Source organism: Sphaerodactylus townsendi, linkage group LG13, assembly GCF_021028975.2.
Source record: "Sphaerodactylus townsendi isolate TG3544 linkage group LG13, MPM_Stown_v2.3, whole genome shotgun sequence".
Classification (NCBI taxonomy): Eukaryota; Metazoa; Chordata; class Lepidosauria; order Squamata; family Sphaerodactylidae; genus Sphaerodactylus; species Sphaerodactylus townsendi.
The window spans coordinates 31996113-32018972 of NC_059437.1; the positions used below are offsets into that span (position 1 = coordinate 31996113).

The following is a 22860-nucleotide window of genomic DNA, read 5'->3' on the forward strand; positions in this document are numbered from 1 at the left end:
TCTGAGAGAACTTTGACTAGCCCAAGGCCACCCAGCAGGAATGTAGGAGTGAGGAAACTATTCCAGTTCCCCAGATAAGAGTTTGCCACTCCTGGTTCTTCAGAGTAGAGTTCACCACTCTTAACCACCATACCACACTGGCTCTCTCTAGGGCAGGTTGATGCTTAAGCTACTGATGTAGTCCAAAGCTAGAGTGAGGCCTGACGTCTTTAAACAGACCTTCAAAGTACATTATCTTCCTACCCACAAGTGAGTCCCCAGAGAGTTCTGCTGTCCTCTTAACTTGTCTTGTTCCATGTGAAGCAGCAGCCAGTGGAGACTGCAGCAGAAAAGGTTGAGCAGGTTATAGGCTTTTCAGAGTGAACATCACAGACCCAGAGTCTTCCAGGCTGAACTAGGTACCATCATACCTGTATGCCGCCTTTGCCTGCAGGAGTGGGTAGGCGAGAGGTGCCTGAAATCTCTTTGTGAAGACAGCAATGACCTGCAGGATCCTGTTCTGAGCAGTACCCAGGCCCAAAGACTGATGCAGCTGATCTGTTACCCACACCGGTTGCTTGACAATGAGGAGGGCGAGAATCCCCAGCGGCAAAGGATCAAGCGCATTTTACAGGTTCTGGGTCACTGAAGCTTCCTTTTCAAATGTTGACTTGTGGGGAAGTTTGTTCTTGGGATAGGGGTTGTTTTTATGGGTGGATGTGTGTATTTTATATTGTGTGGTCACTCTGCTCTGGATTGACACTGAGTAAAGAATTTAACTTCTTGAGAGACTCTGTTATCACTGAAAGTTTCTGGTCCTCGGGGTTTTGAAGTTAGGTTTGAAAGTACTGGGAAATAAGTTACAGAAATGTCAAAAGCTGGAAAAGGCCCTGAACGGGAAATTGAGTGTGTGATGGTGGTGAGGGAAGTACAGCATTCCAGCACAGCTATCTTCCCCCAACAGAGGCAGAATAAATATGCAAAGTAATTAAACATATACATCTTTGCTTACTATGCAAGCTACAGAATTTAGCTTCAATTCAGCACAAAAACTTGAAAATTTACATTAAATCATAATAACCTTTTTGTATGAAAGGCATATGTTCTGCACTCTACCTGTTGTGGCGATTGATGGAGAAGATCAAAAGATAGATGGAAGAATGGGCCATGGGAGAGGGCTAGTTTGGTTTTGGTGAAACCTCGAGGGGCACCAGGAAATTTAGGTTCCCAGTCTGGTGGGCGGAAGAGAGACATAGATAGACGTGGTGCCTGCAGCAAGCAGGTGGGTGATGGCAGATTGTCTGTGCACATTGCAGAACCTGGACCAGTGGACCATGCGGCAGTCGCTTCTCGAGCTTCAGCTGATGATCAAGCAGACATCAAATAATGTAAGCAAAAATGCAGTGTTTGGGGCAGGACAAATCTGGGCTAAGATTTTTTTTATTTTTGGTAGGGCTACCTCTACGGTATGCCTGGAGACTGCTTTCCCCCAAAAGGGCAGGGGAAGGGCACTGACCCATGAAACAAACTGTTGGGCAGGGGGCAGGTGCTAAGTTTGGGCAAGTGAATCTGAATGTCCAAATCTGTGCTCCGCCCTTTTGTAGCAGGAAATGAACTCTCTGCTGGAAAATATTGCCAAGGCAACCATCGAGGTGTTCCAGCAGTCGGCAGAGACCAGCTCTGCCAGCAACGGCATTGTCAGCATTGCCAGCTCTACCAGTGTGGTGCCGCCCAGCACCAAGGCCAAGCCCATTCTCAGGTTGGCGCATGCAAAAGTGTGGCGTGGGGGTTGGAGAAGGGGGGTGTTTGCAGGGTCTTCAGGACAGCTTGACTCTTCTCTGTTATCTGCCGGCTCCCAGCTCCCTGGAGAGATCGGGCGTGTGGCTGGTGGCCCCTCTTATCGCCAAGCTCCCCACCTCCGTGCAAGGCTATGTGCTGAAAGCTGCAGGAGATGAGCTGGAGAAAGGGCAGCATCTGGGCTCTTCGTCTCGCAAAGAGCGAGACCGCCAGAAGCAGAAAAGGTGAGGATCAGGAAGAAGGCTGCGGGCAGAGAAAGGAGGGAGCGGGGGAGGCATCTGTTCTCAGTCGATGCCCAGTGCTGCTCCTAAACCTTCCCTTCCCACTTGCAGCATGTCCCTGCTGAGCCAGCAGCCTTTCCTGTCCCTGGTGCTGACATGCCTGAAAGGGCAGGATGAGCAGCGGGAAGGCCTCCTCACCTCTTTGTACAGCCAAGTCCAACAGGTAGGCGCACTGGTCATGTCGAAATTTAAGCAAATCTCTTTCCCTCTCCTTTAGGGAGGCTGGTCAGCTTGAAGGGGATGGTGGTAGGATGCTGGGAATATGACCTAGGGATCCTCCAAATGCTCAGTTGTGTATCGTGTGGCTGGTCCTATGGAGTGTTTACCTGGTTGTGTGGGAGAGAACGTCAGATGCATTCTCCCACGTTGTTAGGTCATCAGTCTTTGGGCATTATTTAAGCAGAATACAGGGCATGGATCCATGAAAATCTGTATTTTGCTTCCTGAATCCAACTGTAGGAATGTACAAAGGACACAGCATTAAAGTGACCCACTCTGGGCACAAGATCTGTATTTTGTGAGAGTACAGGGCTGAGTGTCCGTAAGGCATGAGCTCAGGCATGGAGTAGTCAGCATGCACGCCTCTGTATCTTCACTGTTGTCTAGATTGTGACCAACTGGCGAGAAGACCAGTACCAGGACGATTGCAAGGCCAAGCAGCTGATGCATGAAGCCCTGAAATTGCGACTTAATCTGGTGAGTAGTTGGCAAGCTGGAAGAGACGGGTTGTCAGTATCTCCTGCTTTGGAGTGCTGCCTCAAAGGGTACTGAGTTGACAAGGCCTTATGTTGGAGGACAGTTTCAGAAGGTAACTGTGTTGATCGCCTGTAGAATAGTAAAATTCCAGTCCCATAGCACATTGGAGATCAACAGGATTGTCGGGATATAAGCTTTCAAGAGTCTCTCTCTGTCCAGATTCCCTGCAGAGTTTGCACTCATTAAGCTGGCTCCAGCTGTTGCCTGTCCTTTCAGTGGTCTCTCCTCCCCTTTTACCAGGTGGGAGGCATGTTTGACACAGTGCAGCGCAGCACCCAGCAGACCACCGAGTGGGCTGTACTTCTCCTGGACATCATCAGCAGTGGCACTGTTGACATGCAGTCCAACAAGTAAGTGCTTGGGGAGAGGAGCCAACCCCCCTTTGGTCTCCCCACAAACAGTTACTCACACTTCTTAACAACAGTAAAGGAATGATCCTGCTTGGTGTGGTAACTCCCCAGGCATGCTAGGTATGGGAAATGTCTCATCCTGTAGGTTCATTTGGTTGCTATATAGCTGGCTCCCAGCTTTGTAAGCCCCTTTGAGCCTCCTTTCAGGAGAGAAAGGGGGGTATACATCTTCTTTCTCACCATCTCCACTGTCATATGTGAGAAAGAAGATGTATACCCCCCTTTCTCTCCTGAAAGGAGGCTCAAAGGGGCTTACAAACTCCTTTCCCTTCCTCTCCCCACAACAGACACCTTGTGAGGTAGGTGGGGCTGAGAGTTCCAAAGAATTGTGACAAGTCCCGGGTCACCCAGTAGGAATGCAGGAGTAGGGAAACAAAACCAGTTCACCAGATAAGACTACACTGCTTGTGTGGAGGAGTGGGGAAGCAAACCCGGTTCTCCAGATTAGAGTCTACCTGCTCTTAATCACTACACCATGCTGGCTCCTGTCCCTGTCAGGCCGGAGGGCTTGAGAAGAGTTGTGTGGAAAGAAGAGCTGTGTCGAAAGGACACATGAGCTGCTTGTTTCATTTACCTGGTGCTGAAGACGGAAGGGTTGAGGACTTGGTCCTTGGAGGGACTGCTGCACCCTTTGGGCATGTGCATTGGGGACACGATATGAATGGAGCGCAAGGAGAGGGCAGCTGGAAAACTGATCAGGGCTGAGGCACAGAGCCCTTTCGAGACTGACCTCCCACTCCCCCCTTCGCTTTTTTTCTTGCTCTAATCCTGCAGTGAGCTCTTCACCACAGTCTTGGACATGCTGAGTGTGCTCATCAATGGCACGCTGGCCGCAGACATGTCCAGCATCTCACAGGGTAGTATGGAGGAGAACAAGCGTGCCTACATGAACCTAGTTAAGAAGCTTCGGGTAAGGCAAACACCCCACCCCCGGGAAGGTGTTATAATCTGTTTTCATTGGCCACATTGAGATGCTTTGTGGACAGGCTAATTTTTTGTACCCTTATTCTTCTTCTGAAAGTCAGAGGAAGAGAAACTCATCCCCCCTTTTTGCTCAGAAGAGTGAAAGTGGGAATCCTTCCTTTTAGTTGGCTGTGGATTAAACGATTCTTTGGTCCCCTTTGTGTGCTGGCATATACAGGGAGGAGTGCTGGTTTTTAATATGAGGGGAAGCACCTTTCTCCCCCACGTCACCCCCCCCCAAAAACCCCCCTCTTTTCCTTTACAGAAGGAGCTGGGTGACCGTCAGTCTGACAGTCTAGAGAAGGTTCGCCAGCTGCTTCCCCTGCCCAAGCAAACTCGGGATGTGATCACCTGTGAGCCTCAGGGCTCCCTCATTGACACCAAAGGCAACAAGATCGCTGGCTTTGACTCCATTTTCAAGAAGGAGGCAAGTAGTCCCTTGCAGCCCCATACCCGAACTACTGCGTATGTTGTCCCATTTTTAGCTGCAGGAAGAATATTCTAGGGGTCTGGCTGGGTAGGGGTAGATGTCCTAGAAGTGAAAGTCCTTAGGACACTGAAGAAGGGTTAGTGATGATGCAGGGCGGTTTCCTGGGCCCAGGAAGCAAAGGATGGTGGTGAGGAGCAGGAAGGGTCAGGCTCTTGTTGTCTTTTCTGGATGTTGCTGACCTTTCTGTCTGCTTCCTTTTGCCATTCCCAGGGTTTGCAGGTATCCACCAAGCAGAAGATTTCTCCCTGGGACTTGTTTGAAGGCCTGAAGCATTCTGCCCCACTGTCTTGGGGCTGGTTTGGAACAGTGCGGGTGGATCGCAAGGTGTCCCGCTTTGAGGAGCAACAGAGGCTGCTTCTGTATCACACACACTTGAAGCCTAAACCCCGCAGCTATTACCTGGAGCCCCTCCCCCTGCCCCCTGAGGAGGAAGAGCCCCCCACGCCTGTGGCCCTGGAGCCCGAAAAGAAGGCGGTCGAGCCAGTCAAGGTGGAGAAAGCCAGCAACAACTCCTCCAGCTCCTCTGCAGAACCCAAGAAAAAGCCGAGCAAGAACAAGAAACGGGCCCAAACCGCCAGCAAGAATGAGGTGAGCTGGGCTGTCGTCATTCCCAGACCCCAACATTGCTGGCACCAGCAAGGCTCCTGTTGCTTGAACTGTTTCCTTCAGCAGCCATTTAAAAATGACCATGTTGTAGGCGCACACCTGCCTCCAACCCCTGCTTCTGCTTTGGCAGCTACTGTACTCAAAAACCCACTCCTGTTTTTGTAGCCCAAGCACCAAGATGCTTGAGCAGTGGGCCCAGGCACACACTCCTGGGTTCTTTGCAGGTGACTTGTGAGCACAGACGTCCTGCAAAACACACGTCCTTCTGCATATCAGAGGTAGCAATTTGAACACATCACACTGAGACCAGAGTGATGAGACTCAAAGGCCCCCGGTTACCCAGGGATTCAGTCCTTCTCTTTGAACTCATTTAAACTCAGTTTCAGTCTTTGGATTTTTAAAAATTAAGTCATCATTTTGGATTTGCTGCTCTAAACCAGCTTGCTCTCAGTCTTGAGGCATGCCCCTTTCTCGCTTGCCTACATGCTCGCTCGCTTGCCTGCCCTGTCTTCCGACCCATCTATCTGGCCCCTTTGGGCCCTTCTGCTGTTTATGCTGCTTCCTCACAGAGTCTTGTCCTTGCAGGACTATATGATGAGCACAAGTCGAGGAGTCTCTTACGCTGGCGGCATGCCCACGGAGCTTCTGCACCATCAGACTGGGAACTCCATGTCTCGGCTGGCCTTTGGGCAGTCGCCGGTGGGCCTCTACGCCCAGAACCAGCCTCTGCCAGCAGGTAAGTCAGAACTCCTGAGACCCTCTTTGATCCAGAGCCTGTCTCATCAGTGCTGCAGTTACAGTCATGCTTGGGCTCGTCCTTGGAAGCCGCACCAGGCTGTGTGCTTGATAAGGCAAGCAGGGGCTGAGGCTGTTCCACATCTGCTTTTAAGCAAGACAGAATCTGATGTGGAGCTCCAGATGGCGAGGGCTGTTTTGCATGTTGCATTTAAGATCTGTTGTGAACACTTACATTGTAACATCTGCATTCTGAACACCTGTGCAGTCTTGGTTGTTTTGCACACATGATATGCTACAATTCCTTGCTACATGGAGCATTCTGGGGAAATAAACATAAAACTTCCAAGTTTTAGTACTTTTAAAAAAAAAGAAAACCAAGTTTTGGGTCCTTGGAGATTTTTTTAGGTTGTGGTCATTTATTAGGTTCATGGACCATATGGGGCATGTGTTGGTTTTTGTGTTTTGCAGAGTTCAGCCTTTCACTTCCCTGGTTTCTTTTTTGATGTCCGCAGTCCCTTCATAGCTTGCCTGTTATTTCTACAGAATGTTTGATTCTTTCCAATGTTTATCTCTTATGACAGCTTGAGGTCATGATGGGGTAGTTTGCTCAAAAGGGGCAATCAATGAGTTTTGTCATCGTTTAAGAATTTGAACCTTGATTTCCTGTATCCAGTCCATTATTTCAGCCTCTTCTTCACTCTGCGTCCCTTCCTCTGCCTTCATCAGACTATTCCAGATGTTGCAAAAGTGCCCATTTTTTCAACAAGAATAAGTCATACAAATAAAGAAGTTGGGAAAATGGCAGTCTGATAGTGTGAGGAGCTGTCTGTCGAATGGAGCTCTTAAAAGCTTGTACAATGGAACCTCCGTTTTTGTTGGTAATCCATCTAAAAAGAATCGATGAAAACCGAAACCGATGAAAACCGAGGCAAACTTTTCCATAGGAATCTATGTAAATGCAATTAATCCATTCTAGGCACTCCAAAAAACATACCAAAAACATATTTTTTGGTGAATAAACATAGTATTTAATACTGAAAACAGTAACAAACGATAACACTAGGACCAGCTTCAGAGCCAGTGGACCAATGTCGCACCAGAAAGCTGTCCAAAGAGGTCTGTTTCTGATGTCTCTTTAAGATTTGTCTGAAATGGGGCAAGACATTGGCATTAAACAAGTTGCAGACATGGCCTGCAACAGCTTTGTCCGGGTGATTTTTCTCCACAAAACCCTGCACCTTACTGCAAATCGATGAAAACCGAGACAAATCGATGAAAACCGAGACAAATTTTTCACTGAAAAAATCGATGAAAACCGAAACAGATGAAAAACGAAGGCAATGAAAACAGAGGTTCCACTGTATGCCCCAAATCTTGTTGGTTTCTAAGGTGCTGTTGGGCTTGAATGTAACTCTTCTGCTTGTCTGATGTGCTTTGTGAGCTGAATTTGTGTTTGTGATACAAAAGTGGGTGCTTGGAGACAATAATAAGTTGGATGAAGTAAACTGTACCTCAATCAACCGGGGGTGTATTTAGACAGGGGAAAAGCCAGCTGAGCAATTCTATTTCCTGCTACTCCAGACAGAGTTGCAGCTTCTAGATCTGCATCTGCATGGGATACCCAAGTCTCATCTGTAATCTTAGGACCTTTTAATCAGTCTTATTTGGCTTGCCAGCTGTGGCCTTACTTTGAAAAGTTAGACTTAGCAATGGTTGTTCCTGTTCTGGTTTCATCCTGGCTAGAGGCTGCTGCTAGTTTGGGAACTTCAGATGCTTCCAGCGGATCCTGATTACACACATCCCATTTTACCAGTGCTTAAGGAACTTCACTAGTCTGCCACTTCACGTCTGCAGGCTTGATTCAGAGCACTGGTTCTCAGTGTTAAAATCCTGAAAGGTCTGGAACCAGGCTATCTAAAGCAACACTAGCTCTGATATGAACTTGCTTGAGTGTTAAGGTTTTCTTCTGAAGATTAGCTGCATGTGGCTGGCACCCTCTGAACAACCAGCGGGTAGCCACAAAAGTCAGGACCTCTTCTGTGGTGGCACCATGCCTGTGAAATGTCCTTTTCTTGGCACCAAACCTGTTGACTTTCTGGCACCAAGTAAAAACTTGAATATTCTCCTAAGTATTTGTGATTTCTCAAGATTATCATTAACTGAGTTACTTGATTTCTTGCTGGCCTTTGCTGTTATACTGCTTGATTTTATTCTGACATGCTTTTCATACACTTCTGTTCACCTCTGCTCTTTTGGTTTATTCTATGCTGGGTTGTTTTTTTGCTATTTCTTCATTTTTAACAAGATTTATCACATTCTCTGTTTTTACTGAAAACTTCCTTGTGCAAAATTGTCTTTGGAGAGAGTGTTATATAAGTTCTTGACTTGATGCTGCCATGCTTCCTGGCAGGCACATGCTCAGTCCTTGTCAGACTGTTTTGTTTTTATTCCTTTTTGATCAGTTTATGAGTTTGTATTTGTTTGCATACCATAAGTGTCTCGAAGGTAACTGGAGACTCCTTCCTTGTCTAGCGGCGGCCCTGTTGTGTGTCTTTTGTCATCCCCATAGAAGCCAGCCAGTTTGCGATTGGACACAGTGATTAGATAAACACATGAATCTGGATTTCTGGCTCCCAGCCTTGCCCGTAGGCTAATAGTACATGGGAGACATTCTTGATGTTCTCTTCCTCCTCTCGCAGGTGGTCCTCGGCTGGATACCTCTTACCGGCCTGTTCGCATGCCACTGGGCAAACTGGTTCCAAGCCGCCCACCCTACACTGGGGTCTTGCCATCAGGCATGGGTGGTATGATGGGAATTGATCCTCCGTACAAGCCAGGTGTCTACAGACAGCCGTCGCCTCAAGGGCAGCTCCTTCGTCAACAGCTGCAGGCCAAACTGGTAAGGGTTCCATTCTCTGTTCCCTGGTCACGTGCAGAAGAAGGAAGGGAACACTGTAGCTTCCTGTTCCTCTGATCTTGGGCTTGCTCTGCCATTAAGGCCAAGGGAGCTCATCATGTGGATCAGAGAGGTCCATGTGGATCAGAGAGTCCATCCTGGAGGGGAAATTCCTGCATCCTGAGAGGAATGCTTATAGCACAGAGATTCCTTCTCAGATGCAGCATGAGGTTGTTGATAAGGGACATTGGTCCTACTGCTTCCTCATGGTGGCAGGGATTGGAGACCAAAATGTTCCTGTTGTCTCTTATCAAGGCTTCTGGGAGATTTGGGGGATGGTTAAAGAGTTTTGGGGACAGAATAAGAGGTTCTGGGGGACCACTGTCACTTAGCTATACCTCTCTGCTGTTTTTCTGGCAGAGCCAGGGGATGCTGGGGCAGCCGCCCATACGCCAGATGGCTCCAGCCACAGCCTATGGAGCTGTGCAGCCGTCACAGGTAAGCTGAGGCAGGGGAGGGGCAAGCCCCAGAGCCTGTGAAGTTCGTTCCATACCACCTCCCCACCTGAAATGTTTACCCAGAGCCTTTGGCCTCTTCAGATCAGATTTCAGACATATTTCTCTGGGGAAACTGACCTGGGGTTGCCCAAATATTGAAAAAAGGAGCAGGCACCTTTTAGGATTCTTATCAGCCAACTCCATTCTTGCTTTACGTTTGGGTGGGTCATACAAACTTCATGCTGCCACAATGGTGCGTTCCTTGCTTACTTGACGAAGCCTTTCTCGGCATGTGACATGTTTGTCCTAGTTTCTAGTCCATAGTCTGTTTAATTGTCATAGCTCAAAGAAGCCTAAGAGGAGCTGGCTGCCTTTGAAGAACTCTCAGAATGCTTAGAAAACAGCAGTTCGCAGAGTTCTTTGGGGGAAGCCATGACAATTAAACTAATACAGGGAGGGGGTGACTCATTGATGATGTTTGGGGCTTTGGAGCAGAAAGTATGCTGAGAGAGGAGTCTGATTGACTTGATTCTGCCAGTATTAATGCTTGGCCTCCTTGGCTCTAATATCCCTTGTTTGCCTCCAGTCCCCACCCTCAGAAGTTGCTGGTCTTGCAGAAGGGATACAAGTCACAGTCTATCCTGCCCTTGTTCACATCCTTGCTGTGTGAACGTTCTGGACAAGGGCTTGTTCAAAGGCTTGGAATAAGTCACGAGTCTTTTTATTTTTTTCATACAGCTTTCCAATAGAATATAACCCCTCCTTCCCACTAGATAGCACAGACCTATTAAGGGTTTAAATTTGAATGTGGAGCCTCCGACATTTCTGTCTTTTTATGTATACAAACATATCACTGACTAGGAGTCCAGAGTATGAGTAGCATATCTACAGCCATAGCAGCAAAAATTCTTACAGCCAAGCACAGGGGAGTTGATGAGATTCTGTGCAGAGGAGAGAAGGGACAGAAAATTGCAAATAACTCGACTGGCTATTCACATGCAAAAGAAGAGAGAACCAATTTCCATTCCATTCTGTATTCCCTGTTCATTACTTTTTGGAATAACAAAGCCCTCTAGCTGCTGCTTGTGTTCAGAATAAGATGATCAAGATGATCACAAACAAGTCTTCCACATTACATATGCCTCTTTGTATACACACACACACAAACACACACACTTTATTATTGCCTTGAGTACCTTGTTGGAGAGTGGTGCATATGCCTGTAAATAAATACATTTGGTTGGCAGCTTAGATTGTGTGTTGTGGATGCAAAGATGCATGATTTGACACAGGATGTTACTTTCTTTCCTGCAGGGCTATACTCCTTATGTTTCCCACATTGGCCTCCAGCAGCACCCCTCCCAGTCCAGCACCATGGTCCCCCCAGCCTATTCAAGCCAGACCTATCAGAACACACATCCAACCTCAAATCCTGCCTTCATTGACCCCGCCAGGCCAATGCAGAGACCCAGTGGATATGTGCATCAGCAAGCCCCTGGGTACGGACACACCCTCAGCACAGCACAAAGGTACTGTCAGTGGTTGGAGGAAGATGCCTGGTTGAGATTGAGCCAAGGGAGGGAGGGGTGTACTCCAAGGCCCAGGTGCACATTCTGCCCTCTTGTCTCTGTGTGCAGGTTTCCTCACCAGTCACTGCAGCAAGCTCCCATGATGAGTGGGATAAACCACATGAGCTCACAGGGTGTCCCCTCAGGGATTCGGCCCAGCCAGCTCCTGCCAGATCAGCAGCAGCAACAGCAGCAATATCTGAGGCAGCAGCAGCAGCAGCAGATGCTGAGGGTGAGTTGGGCAGAGACAGCGGAGGCACAGCTTCTGTTTCTGAGCTTCCTGTGTTGGTGGGCCTTTTTCTTAACCTTGTTATGTATGTATTTATTTATTTATAAATCTGTCTCTCAGAAGTGGCTTACAAAATAAAAATCCTAAGAACAAAACATACTATCTGAAATCCAATATTAAAAACCCAGCCTGTCTAAAACCGTAAAAACAGACCACCGGCAGCTTCAAAGAACAGTTTCCAGACTCAGAAATAGTATTAAAAACTCAAGTTCTTAACTGGAAATCTTGGTGAACAGAAGTGTTTTGGCTGGGCACTTAAAAAGTAGCAACTTCTGTGCCACATTTTCACCATAGAAACTCCAGGAATCTGACTTGGGAACAAAGGTTAAAACAGTAGTGGTGGAAGCAGTTCTCCTTGTTTTGAGGGGTCAGAGGTTAGGGATTTTAAATGCCAAGTGTTCCTCCAGTTTCTTAGTCTTGCCAGAGAATTTTTATTTATTTATTTATTTATTTATTTGGCAGTGGAAAAAAAAATGATCCTAGGATTCACTTTTTGGGTGTTCTGAAGATGCAAATGGATCCTGAAGATGAAAGCCCCATGCTTAGGATCCATGGGGTAAATTTGCCCACTCAAGCTTTTGGTAACCCTTTTTAGGATGAAAGCTGCCATTTAATTTGTGGACCTTTAAATGTCCAAGCAAGCATTTTTATAGCCTGTCTTTTGGGAGTTGGTTCCCTGTTACTTTAACATATTTATTTGCCACTTTTCTCTCTGAAGGAACCCAAATCTACTTACCACAAAAACAAACAATTCAGTCAAAATTTAAAGATAAAAATGCAGTCAAAGAACCATTCAAATAAAATCAACAGATCCTCCTAGATGTTGGGCGGGTCCTTGATTGAGTGGGCCAGCTTGTGCATACCATGGTAAGAACCCAGAGTCCTCTGGTTCTTGCCCTTCTGTGCATGTCAAGGGGCTATACTTAAATTTGTATCTGGAGACATGAGGACTGAAAAAGAAAGCATAGCTTAGATTTTACAGCAGGCAGCCATGTCTCCCCCAGTTTTTTTTACTTTCCTGGAATTCAAATGCAAAATTCTTTATGTAGAATCGTTCATCTAGGTCCATGCAACACTGCATTTGGATCTGGCTTCTGTGCTTAGTTGCTACAATAATGTTCTTCCCATCCCTACACAGTTATCTTTTCCTGGTTATTGAACAGACTTTAATGTGTAGCTGAGCTTTCTCTCTCTTTCTCGTGAGGTTTTGTGTCTTGATTCCTTTTTATTTATTGACTTCTTCCATGCCTGGAAAAAAGAAATAGATGTAATGGTTAAAAATAGAAGTGGGTCAACAGGATATCTGACCATTATTCGTGCTGTGCGGACTCTGTCTACAGATTCTGGTTCTCTTCAGAGAGAGAACATTAACCTGTGTGTTTTTCTCACCTTTTCTTTTGAATAAACCGTTGGCTGGCTGTCCTATTTGTATGAGGTCTTGGGAAGTAATGGGAGCTAGTTTTGGCAGAAGAAATACGCACACGTGAACTGAACATAGGCTGAGAGGCTGCTGCCTGAAATGTAATCTGGGTCTTGATGCAGTCTGGCCACAGTGGAGCTGAGCTATTAACCCCTAATCCACCTACCTGCCTCCTGCCCTACTTAATCTTCTTCTTTCTATGAAGACTGGCATGGGAGGAGGAAAGGGGCTGAAGTGGAAGGAAGCATCGTTTTCTCTTGGCTTCAAGTAGCAATGATCTAGCCTTGCTAGATCTAATCAAAATCCAGTCCCTCTAAGCCGGTGTCCTGTTTCTGGTGATAGATGTGCGGATGCCTATGGAAGCTTTCAAGCCAGGCCTGAAAGCAGTGGCCCCGGCCCTAGTTTTTTTCATCCCTGCCATTTGGTACTTAGAGATACAACACCTTTGTAGATGTAGGTTCCATTCAGCCACCTGAGCTAATAACAAGCAGCCATTATCACATATAGTTGGCTAAGGCACAACATAGAAATCTGGGATGGTCCCGGGGATTGCTACCTCTCCTGCAATTCCTCACAGGTAGGATTTCCTGGATCCTATCAATCAGTGTGAAGCTTGGCCTTTGCAGCCTTGCTGATTCTGTCCTCTTGCCTTGTTTGAAGCAGCAGCAACAGCAGCAGCAGCAGCAGCAGCAGCAACCACAACAGCAGCCATCACAGCCTCCACCACAGCAACCCCAGCAGCAGCCACAGGTGCCTGCCGTCCCTCAGCCACAAGCACAGGGCCAGCCTCCTGGGCTGGGGATGCAGGCACTCGCTCCTCAGCAGCCTATGGTAGGTTTGGGCGCTTGTTTCCTCCTGATCAAGCTGACACCCTCCCTTCCTTGCTGCCCAAGATTTCCCCTAATGGCTCTTCTCCCTTTTCTGCACAGTTCCAGCGGCAGGGCCTCCAGCAGACACAACAGCAGCAGCAGACAGCTGCCTTGGTCCGGCAGCTCCAGCAGCAGCTTTCCAGTAAGGACCAAGTCCCTTCTCCCTCAACACCCTGGGTGCAAAGCCCTTTTGCGCATTCATGGTGAACAGGGCAGCGGGAAGGAGCTGGACCTCTGATGGGTTTCTTTGCAGACACAGGAACTGAGCTGCCAGAGGGAGGGAAAGGGGACAATGAAAGCCGGAGCTGCTTTCAAAGATTCAAAGCACTGTCCCCAGTGGGGCCTCTCAACCCCCCCCCCCCCCGGTTCATGGGTTTGAAAGCAGGACCCAGACCTTGGTCAGCCCTAGCTTTTTCTGCACAAATGGTCAGTTGTGGACACACAATGTGTTTGTCTCACAAGCACAAGACAGGCGGAGATGCACAAGAAGACCTCCCTGGCACCAAACATGCAAGTGTGTCAAATTCTAACCCAGAAAGGGTTTTATGGAGTATTTTCAGCTTGTGGTCCGTATCCTCCTTTCCTAAAGCACAGCCTTAGGAGAGCCAGTGTGGTATAGTGATTAAGAGCAGGTGGATTTTAATCTGGAGAACCAGGTTTGATTCCCCTCTCCTCCACATGAGTGGCAGAGTCTTATATGGTAAACTGGATTTGTTTCCTCACTGTTACATTCCTGCTGGGTGGTCTTGGGCTAGTCATCGTTCTCTCGTGGCGTAGCGCCAACGGGACGGGGTTGTGCCACACCCCAGGCAGATCCATGGCGGGGGCGTTTCTGGGGCGATCCAGGGCGGGGGCGGGTGGTGCCGCAACAGGGGCATAGGCCATGCGCATGCCCCGGGCACAGTTCCCCCTCACTCCACCCCTGCAGTTCTCTCAGAACTCTCTCAATCCCACCTACCTCACAAGGTGTCTGTTGTGGGGAGAGGAAGGGAAAGGAGTTTGTGAGCTGCCTTGAGTCCTTCCAGGAAATAAAGGCAGGGTATAAATCCAAACTCTTCTTCTTAGGGTAGTTTGAGTCTAAACTGCCTGGGAAAGAGTCTTCTGTGAGCTGGCAGAGTAGGCTTGAGAAAGGGAAGCAGGCCTGAGCTGCTACTTCAGCTACTGAGATGCAGATGATATCTGTAGGGAAAAAATCTGGTTTCTGCAGGTTAGTAAGGAGAGCAGAGCATGACTATCCTGCAGATGCTGACTGAGTCCATATCATGGAGCAGCCCAGTTATTGGATCTGCCCTTGCAAAAATGAACCTTGGGACAGAGGCATGAGGGAAGGAGGGGTGCTGGCGTGCTATCCAATCTGTTTCAGGATTACTGCCTCCCGACCCAGAACCTGCTGAGTTAGTGTAAACCCATGTTTATTTGCTTAATGTACTGCCTGCCTTTCTCATTGAGGCTCAAGGCAGATTACAATTCATATATTTATATCCAGAAATCATTTGTGAAGTTGTCTTGTTTTGGAGAAAAATAGCCTTTTGATTGGCAACACCCTTTGTAGCATCTTGCAGTTCTTTGATGAATTTCCTCAACTGATCCGTAGAAAAGCCTTGACGTTAGCTGAAAGGCATACCGTTCTACATACTGATGGATGTGGGGTAACTTCTGCACCACCCTCTTCCCCACTGCATGCCGGACAAAGGGCCATGTGTTTCGGGGACCTGAGTATTACTGACTAGACTGGAGAATGGGAAAGAATGGGTGATTACTGTTTCCTGCCTCCCCAAGCCGGCAGTCCTTTCCTAGAGGGGTATTTGTGTTCTTCTGTAGCTGTTTCCTAGGATGGCAGCCCCAAGTGCTTCACCTTGTTGCCCTTTGGCGGAACCTCCCTGTACATGCAGCAAACGTACCGGTATCTGTTTGTGTGCACGTCAGAAATCTGGCATTCATTCCAGGAATTTGTCTGGCATTAGGGAGTGTTTTACAATAATATATTTTTAAAAAACCCAAAGTTACAACCGTGTGAAATTGCAGTTCTCTATATTAAGTGGGAGCGTCCAAATACAATATTATAAAAATACAAAAATCCAATATACAAAAATCCATTCACAATGTAACAATATCCAGCAGTACAACAGAGTGCATTATTTGGCACTTAAGGCTGTGCACAATGTCACACCAGACTGCAAAGGCACAATTTTAATGTCCTTCGGAGCAAATGCAGAATAATTTGTTTGAAGATCAGATCAGCATTTAGAGCATCTACAGAGAACCAGTGTACTGGCTTTTTGTGCTAATTTCGTCAGAAGACTTCCTACACCTACTCAGAAACTTTTAGCTTTAATTAAAGCAAAACACATCCCATAATGTCTGCTGAAGAAGAGACTCCTGTATTCTTTATTTCTTTTGCACAGCAACTCTATGTGAAACTGAGCATTGCGATCTTGGAATTATTTTTAACTGTTGTATGCTTTTCATAACCCCACCTTCTTTAGTTGTATGTTCCAAGGAGTGTTCACCTGCCCATTCCCACTGCCTTCCCCAAAATGAGTTGAGTTTTTCTCTGACTATTGGCAGCTGGTGCTGTGGAGCAGCATACATGCCCTGTCATATCTAGTCCAGGTTTCTGTACTGTTCTCAGATTCTAACTCTGTGTTTGGTCTAAACAGATACACAGCCCCAGCAGAACAGCAACCCCTTCGGACGATACTGATGCCCAGCAAGGAGAGAGGTTTTGGTGTGGACTTGAGATGGTCTCTGCCCAGCTGCGGTCAGCCCACCCTCCCTGGGGCACTTGCGCCACAGCAGTGCCCCGGCAACGGGTGTGTGTGTACATGGGGGGTGTTATCGCGCCGAATGAGTGTTTTTAATCTCCATTTTCTACCAGTGTTTCCAAAATCCGTGTGATTGCTAGAGTCTCCCTGCCCACTTTGATTTCAGGTTTTAATAAGTTTTTAGTATTTTTGTTAAAATAATGACAAAACAAATTGTAAGATTTTATACTTTATTTATACTGGATGAAACCCTGTACCACAGATGTCCTGAGACAAATACAGAGAGCATACTTTCCAGAAGGTTTTGTGTCTGAAGTGTTGTGGCTGGCAGGGACAATTCCCTCCAGCCCTGTTTCCTAGACATGTGCCTACAAACTGATGTGGCTCAGTGCTGATGCTGGACAAGATCTATCCTTCCCTCCGCCTTTTGGTCCCATCACCTTGTCAAAGCATGCTAAGGCTGCCACAAAGTTTCTGCCTTCTGGGAGGATATTAGAAAATCAGAGTAACGCATACAGTGGTCGTCATAGGGATGACCAAATGGAACCTTTCCAGTTTCTTTTTTCTACTTTTGAAGCACTTGTTTGGGGGTTGGCAGGAGCATTGGTAGCAAGAGTTGCATTCTTGTCTCGCATCCTCTGGCATTCTTCGTCATTTTTAAGAGCCCTACAAGTGCCTTGAGAGTCAGCGTGGTGTAGTGGTTAAGAATGGTGGACTCTAATCTGGAGAACCGGCTTCAGTTCCCCACTCTCCCACGTGAAGCTTGCTGGGTGATCCTGGGCCAGTCACAGTTCTCTCATAACTCTCTCAGCACATACTGAGGCAGGCAATGGCAAACCGCCTCCAAACATCTCTGCCTTGAAAAGCCTGTGGGGTTGCCATATGTCAACTGTGACTTCACAGCACTTCCCACCACCACTTAAGTGCCTTTTAAACTGAGAAGGCACCCATCCTTTTTCTTAGTGTGGAAGGAATTACTGCTGTGTTCAAACAATAATCTGCCAACGACTATTAAGACTTTGGAACTGAAGCACACAAATGTTGGGTACCCAAGACTGAGGACCCACCTGCCCCGTGTCTGTCCCTTGAGATAGTGGTGTGACAGCAAACAAAAATAGAGAAGAGACTAAGGCTGAACTTGGCAAAATGTTGTGTGAGCAAACTGAGCCCCAGTGATGCTGCCAGTGCTTCCAGATCTCACCTTGGTTGACTGGGAGAGAAGAAAAAGAGTTTGATTTATATCCCCCCTTTCTCTCCTGTAAGGAGACTCAAAGGGGCGTACAAACTCCTTTCCCTTCTCCCCTCCCCCACAACAAACATCCTGTGAGGTAGGTGGGGCTGAGAGAGCTCCAAAAAGCTGTCACTAGCCCAAGGTCACCCAGCTGCTGTCTGTTGGAGTGTACAGGCTAATCTGAATTCCCCAGATGAGTCTCCACAGCTCAGGCAGCAGAGCGGGGAATCAAATCTGGTTCCTTCAGATTAGAGTACACCTGCTGTTAACCACTATGCCACTGCTGCTCCTGAGAGGAGATGACCAATCCTTCTATTCCTACCAGAATGGTCTTTCATGCCCTGTTTAATATGCATGCTGGGGGTTTCTTATTCCTGCCTTGGAGAGGGCTGCTTCATACCCCTGTAGCTCTGCCATTCTTTCAACTGCTTCCATTGGGCTTAAAATACAGTAACGATACCTGTTCAGGTAGGCTCTTCTGTGACTTCCAACCGAGTTTTCCTGAGCCTTGGGAAATTAGTGTCCAAACAAAGGGAAGATTATGAAATCATCAGTTGCAGCAAAGCCTGTTCCCCACTTCCAGGAGGCATTCTCCAGCATGTGGAGGGAAATGTGGGCTCAGAGGAACCTGGCCCAAGTGGATGCATGATGAATGTGCAGCCTGTTCTTGAAGTCACTTTCTTGGTGAATGCAGCAGTTTCTTGCCCTTCTCTGGAAATTCCTCAGCTATTTCCTTGAGCTGGAGAGATGGTTATCCCTCAACCTGCTCTATCTCGGCAGGTCTTGGTCTGTGTCCTATCATCCTTTTAAGGGCAGGTGAATATAAGTCAGAAGTTTGCTTAACAACTGGAAGAAAGAAATAACAAATCTGAAGTCATAACTTTCAAAACAAATGACTTGGCAGTAACCAGAAGTTTTAATACAAAGGGAAATGTTCAAGAAAACAAAACAGTCATTCTGGATGGCTTTTTAACGTGCAGATAAATGAGACACAAACATACCCATCTCTGTACCAGACCCAAAATCACATCAGTGTCTCTATCTTACAGCTGCCTAAAACTATCTGAGCTTTGATGGGCCGCCTTTCTCATCAAAAATACATCCCAAACTTTTTTTTCCCTTTCCACAGCCTTTCATTAGCACCCCAGCTTTCAGGCCAGGGTGGCTTTTGCTGAGCTAACACATAGCAAATGGCTGTATGTCCAGATGCAAATAAACATTTTCAGAATTATTTAGCAAAAATAACTTGGAGGTCTTCTGGAAAAAGCTAAACCCCAGTTTAATTGATTCCATTCAAAATTAGATGCCCAAAGGCTTGCACTTTTCACACTTCCATCATAAAATGAAAATAAGTAGCTCTTCTTTGCAGATCTATGCATTGTCTTGTTAGATCTAATGGCTTTGAGGCTAAGAACATAAGCAAAGCCCTGCTGGACCAGACTTGGATGCAGGGCATAAGGTAACCTTCTTGATGCCCAGGTTATCCCTAGAATCAGCTGAATGGCTGTTATAATTAGTATGCAGGTGTGAAGCAATTAGCTCAAGGGAATGGATTTTCTCAGCACAATCCAGTTGTCATTTAACTCCCGCAGCCACCCTAGCCCCAAGTACGCTTAAGCTTTTGAGTTCAGGTACATTCTTTCAATGAAAAATGTGAAGTCTAGCTGGGCCCATAAACCCGATTAGAACTGATAGAGATTTATTCCGCCACTAATGAGAGGAGACAGCTGTGTGCTGGGCTGTATCCTATGGATATCCCACCCGTCATTTTCAATCACCTTCTGGGCCCAAGAGCTTCCTTCTCTGCTGGGATCCACTGAACTGTCCTTGTCTTCTAGAGCCTTTCTGATTGCTCATTCCCTTTGTCAAGAGGCCAGTGCCAATCAAAATGGGAGGAGGGGCTCTTTAGGGGAGCAGGATGCCTGGAAGTTTCATAAGAATCTCCTAAGTGCTTTTCAGTTCCTGCTGGCTCCTTCCAGGGCTCAGCAGAAGTCGTTGCCAAGCAGACATGAGAAGGAAGGGTGTCTACCTTTCAACTCTGACAGAAGAGTGGAGTATTTTCTGGTCGCTCTTCCCAGAACAATGGAAATTCAGGGCATCTTATTTTAGGTGAGTTGTCCTTGGAGAAATAGCACAGGAGACGTAATGGTATCTTGATAAATATATTAATGTACAAATGGATCGGTTGAGCAGAGTTTACGAGGGCACAGAAATCAAGTGCACCGGCAAGTTTTTCTAGTCCAGAGCATCCAATTAGTTTTCAGCCACACTTAAAACTGGCCTGTTCAAAGAGACCTACATTCCAGCAAGCATCTCTGAACAGCCCAGCTGCTATCAGTCTCTGTGGTTGCTCAAGTGCACTGGGTCGGGGGTGGGGGTGGGGAGCGGGGTGTGCTTCCTGATACTAGTGGAGTATAAAGTTGAATGACATAAAATCCAGGAGCTGACCTTAGTCAGATGAGCAGGTGAAGATCAGTCATGCCAGAAAAAGCCCAGCCACAAGGGAGTCCCAGGAGTGATGGTGCTTAATACCCTTCAGCTGAGATGAACCTCACCTCCTCCAAAGCTGTCTCCTTTCAGTCGCTTACTTGATCCCACAAGGTGTTTCTGTTGCAGCAGAACTAGTTCTTCTTTGTTTTCTCTGGAGGAGCGATCGCAACAGGCCAGATCTGAACATGTGTGCAGGGGCCATATTACTTGCCCCATGCCAGCCTGCTTACCTGAACAAGCCATATGAGGGAATGGTCACACTCAGAACCCAGCCTTTCCTGGTTGCCGTTTGGACCATTTTTCATTCATATCTCTGGTATATCTACAAAAAGCTTAAATCAGGACTAGCTCACCCGCCGGAGTTAATCCACCTTTTAGTAGCCCTCATGAACTACGCAGGATTCAACTCACCTGTAAAAGCTAATCTGGGCTAACTGTTGCCTGCTGGTTGAGCCAGACTGCCTAAAAGCTGCCTCCTGAGTTGGTTGGATCCCAGCTATCAAAATCTCACCGTCCAGCCAAAGGGGATGCAGTATGCCTGTGTCCTGATCTGTCATGCTGTGGTAGTTGCCTGGGGAGGATTATCTAGTAATCAAGCAAGTCAGGATCTGGGTACAATGTGGATCATTCAGATATCTCTCTCTGCAGGTAAATGGTTCTCAGCTGCTCTCCTTTCCTCTACTGCAAGATGTCATGCTATTACTGCCCACCATCTCTCCATAGAACCTAGTGGCCCGCACAATTAGGCCTTTTAAGAAATGCCCTACTTATCCCGTTCCCTGCCTCCAGCAGAATTCTTAGCCCGGAATTTATGCCAAGGCGCATCCAAACAATACTGAGCAGTTCTATCCCCTGCCTGGGTTGACACGAAAAGGCCTAGCTCTGGCAATTCAGCTGTCCATGCAGGCTGGTACCTTGCCTGTTAGCACCAGCCAGCTACTGCATTAATCCAGACTGACAGATCCCAGCCTCTCCTTCTTGACTCCTGACTCCTCCAAGTCGCTGCTAAATGCTACTTGTGCCAGAGCCTGAGGGGATGAACAATCTCGTTTCCTGCCGCTTTCAAAGCCATCTCCTTGCCCTTCCAGTGCCTGTGCGTCCCAGCAGCTGCTCTCAGTAATAGGCAAGGGCTTTTGAGCTCTTGGAAGGGATACTGTTGTGATCCTGCTAGTTGAGGCTTGTGAACTTTCAGGAGGGGCCAGGAGGAGGACTGTGGATGTCAGGCTGCTATGAAAGAGGGCAAGAAGAGGGATTTTCAGGAGCTCTGCCCAGAGGTGTCTGGGGGTAGAAGAAGCAGTTTCCACCTGCTTATCTGGGGGACTCAGATTCAGCATGTTGTTGTTTTTAAATTGACCTCCAATTTGGGTTTTAAGATGTGTCTGGATCTCTGTTATTTTATAATGAAGGTACACCAGAGAGCTCATTGATTATATCAAGGTCAGCAAGCATCTGGATGCAAAGGGGAACACTCAGACTTCCATCCCACTCTGCTGATGTTCAGACTCGGCTGCCAAGAAAAATGGATGTGAAGAGCACATGAGCAGCACTTAAATCTGAGTTGCTCTCAGAATCTGTGAGCTCAGCTTCAGAGCCCATGGCCCATGCCAGCAGCCCTGGGCCTGGATACACCAAGCAAATACGAAAGGTCTTCTGGCTACGTATGAATAAATGTGTGGCACCAGAAAAGAAGACAAAGGCAAAGCTTAATAAGGGGTAAATACAAATTAGTTTTTAATCTAAAAATTATTTGTGGTCATAAACAAGTAATACAAAGCCCTGATGGAGCCCCAAGGGAATTTTTGCCAACAGACACAAGGGGCTTTGCTTAGTAAGAAAGATGACACAAACACATCAAGATTTTTATTCCCCCTCCCGTTTTTTTACTACAACAGGATTTTGGGATTAAAAATAATTTTTAAAAAACATCTCATTTAACTTTCTTTTTTCTTCCTCTGGTGCTTGGTGCAACATCTTTTTCCTTTGGTAACCACAGAACACAACTGTGCCCTGCAGATTTGTGACAAACGCTTTCCTACCACAGAGGAAGGCACCTTTGTTTGCTGAAGTTCACAAGTATTTTTTTTACTGAAGAGAAACCACATGAACTGCACAAGCCACACTGAAAGAGCGGGTGGGTATCTCTTCCCAGCCCGCACCTGCTTAGGCTTCAAGGTGCTTCCCTGTTGATAGTTTGTCCACCAGCTGCAGTTCTGTCAGAACATAACATTGCAGCAGAAAAACCTGTCTGGGCTATTCGGGCAGCAGATGCTGGTTGAAGTGAGAATTGCAGATGTCTACTTGTCTTGATAATAAATCCTTCAATCCACTTGCTGAATGAACAGGATCAAAAATGGACTGGATCAAAAATGGACTGGGGTCCTCTGACCCAAGTCTTTTTTATGATATAAAAGATAAGATTGTAAGGCAGATGAGCTGACAGAAAACCCCACACAGCACTGCATATGTTTTTTTCTAATAATTGTTACATCTGGCAATTGCAAGCATGCAATATATGGGCAGCCCCATTTTAAACCCCTCTTGCTAGCCGGCCTTGCCACTGACATATCTCCAGATACACTAGTATTTCCAAGAATACACTGACATAGAGCTTAGTCACCAACGCAAGCCCTTTCAGACCAGTGCTTAAAATAGGATTCCCAATTTAACTAACGGTTTCTAATAAGGTAGGTATCCCCCATGCTTCAGTCAAGCTACAGATCTTCAACAGTATGAGCTTCACCACACTGGCAAATACATCACAAAGCTGGCTGAAACTTCAGGCTCACCTGGAGACAGATGACCGGCTCAAGGCAAA

At 47.0% G+C, this 22860-nt stretch overlaps 1 protein-coding gene across 3 annotated transcripts in view; it reads left to right on the top strand.

Annotated features, from left to right (window-relative positions):
- Positions 1 to 16624, top strand: part of MED12 (mediator complex subunit 12) — a 37075-nt gene extending 20451 nt beyond the window's left edge. For 2 of the 3 annotated variants that reach the window (XM_048514453.1, XM_048514455.1), the window contains 18 exons: positions 434 to 613; positions 1296 to 1367; positions 1584 to 1738; positions 1839 to 2000; positions 2109 to 2220; positions 2664 to 2753; positions 3054 to 3163; positions 3998 to 4133; positions 4452 to 4613; positions 4887 to 5264; positions 5868 to 6018; positions 8720 to 8919; positions 9337 to 9414; positions 10728 to 10942; positions 11051 to 11213; positions 13351 to 13521; positions 13620 to 13701; positions 16220 to 16624. In XM_048514453.1, coding sequence (XP_048370410.1) covers positions 434 to 613; positions 1296 to 1367; positions 1584 to 1738; positions 1839 to 2000; positions 2109 to 2220; positions 2664 to 2753; positions 3054 to 3163; positions 3998 to 4133; positions 4452 to 4613; positions 4887 to 5264; positions 5868 to 6018; positions 8720 to 8919; positions 9337 to 9414; positions 10728 to 10942; positions 11051 to 11213; positions 13351 to 13521; positions 13620 to 13701; positions 16220 to 16263 — 2661 coding nt within the window. In that variant the 3' untranslated portion in view covers positions 16264 to 16624. The remainder of the gene's footprint in view (positions 1 to 433; positions 614 to 1295; positions 1368 to 1583; positions 1739 to 1838; positions 2001 to 2108; positions 2221 to 2663; positions 2754 to 3053; positions 3164 to 3997; positions 4134 to 4451; positions 4614 to 4886; positions 5265 to 5867; positions 6019 to 8719; positions 8920 to 9336; positions 9415 to 10727; positions 10943 to 11050; positions 11214 to 13350; positions 13522 to 13619; positions 13702 to 16219) is intronic. The other variant, XM_048514454.1, reaches the window with a different exon arrangement.
- Positions 16625 to 22860: the final 6236 nt, after the last annotated feature.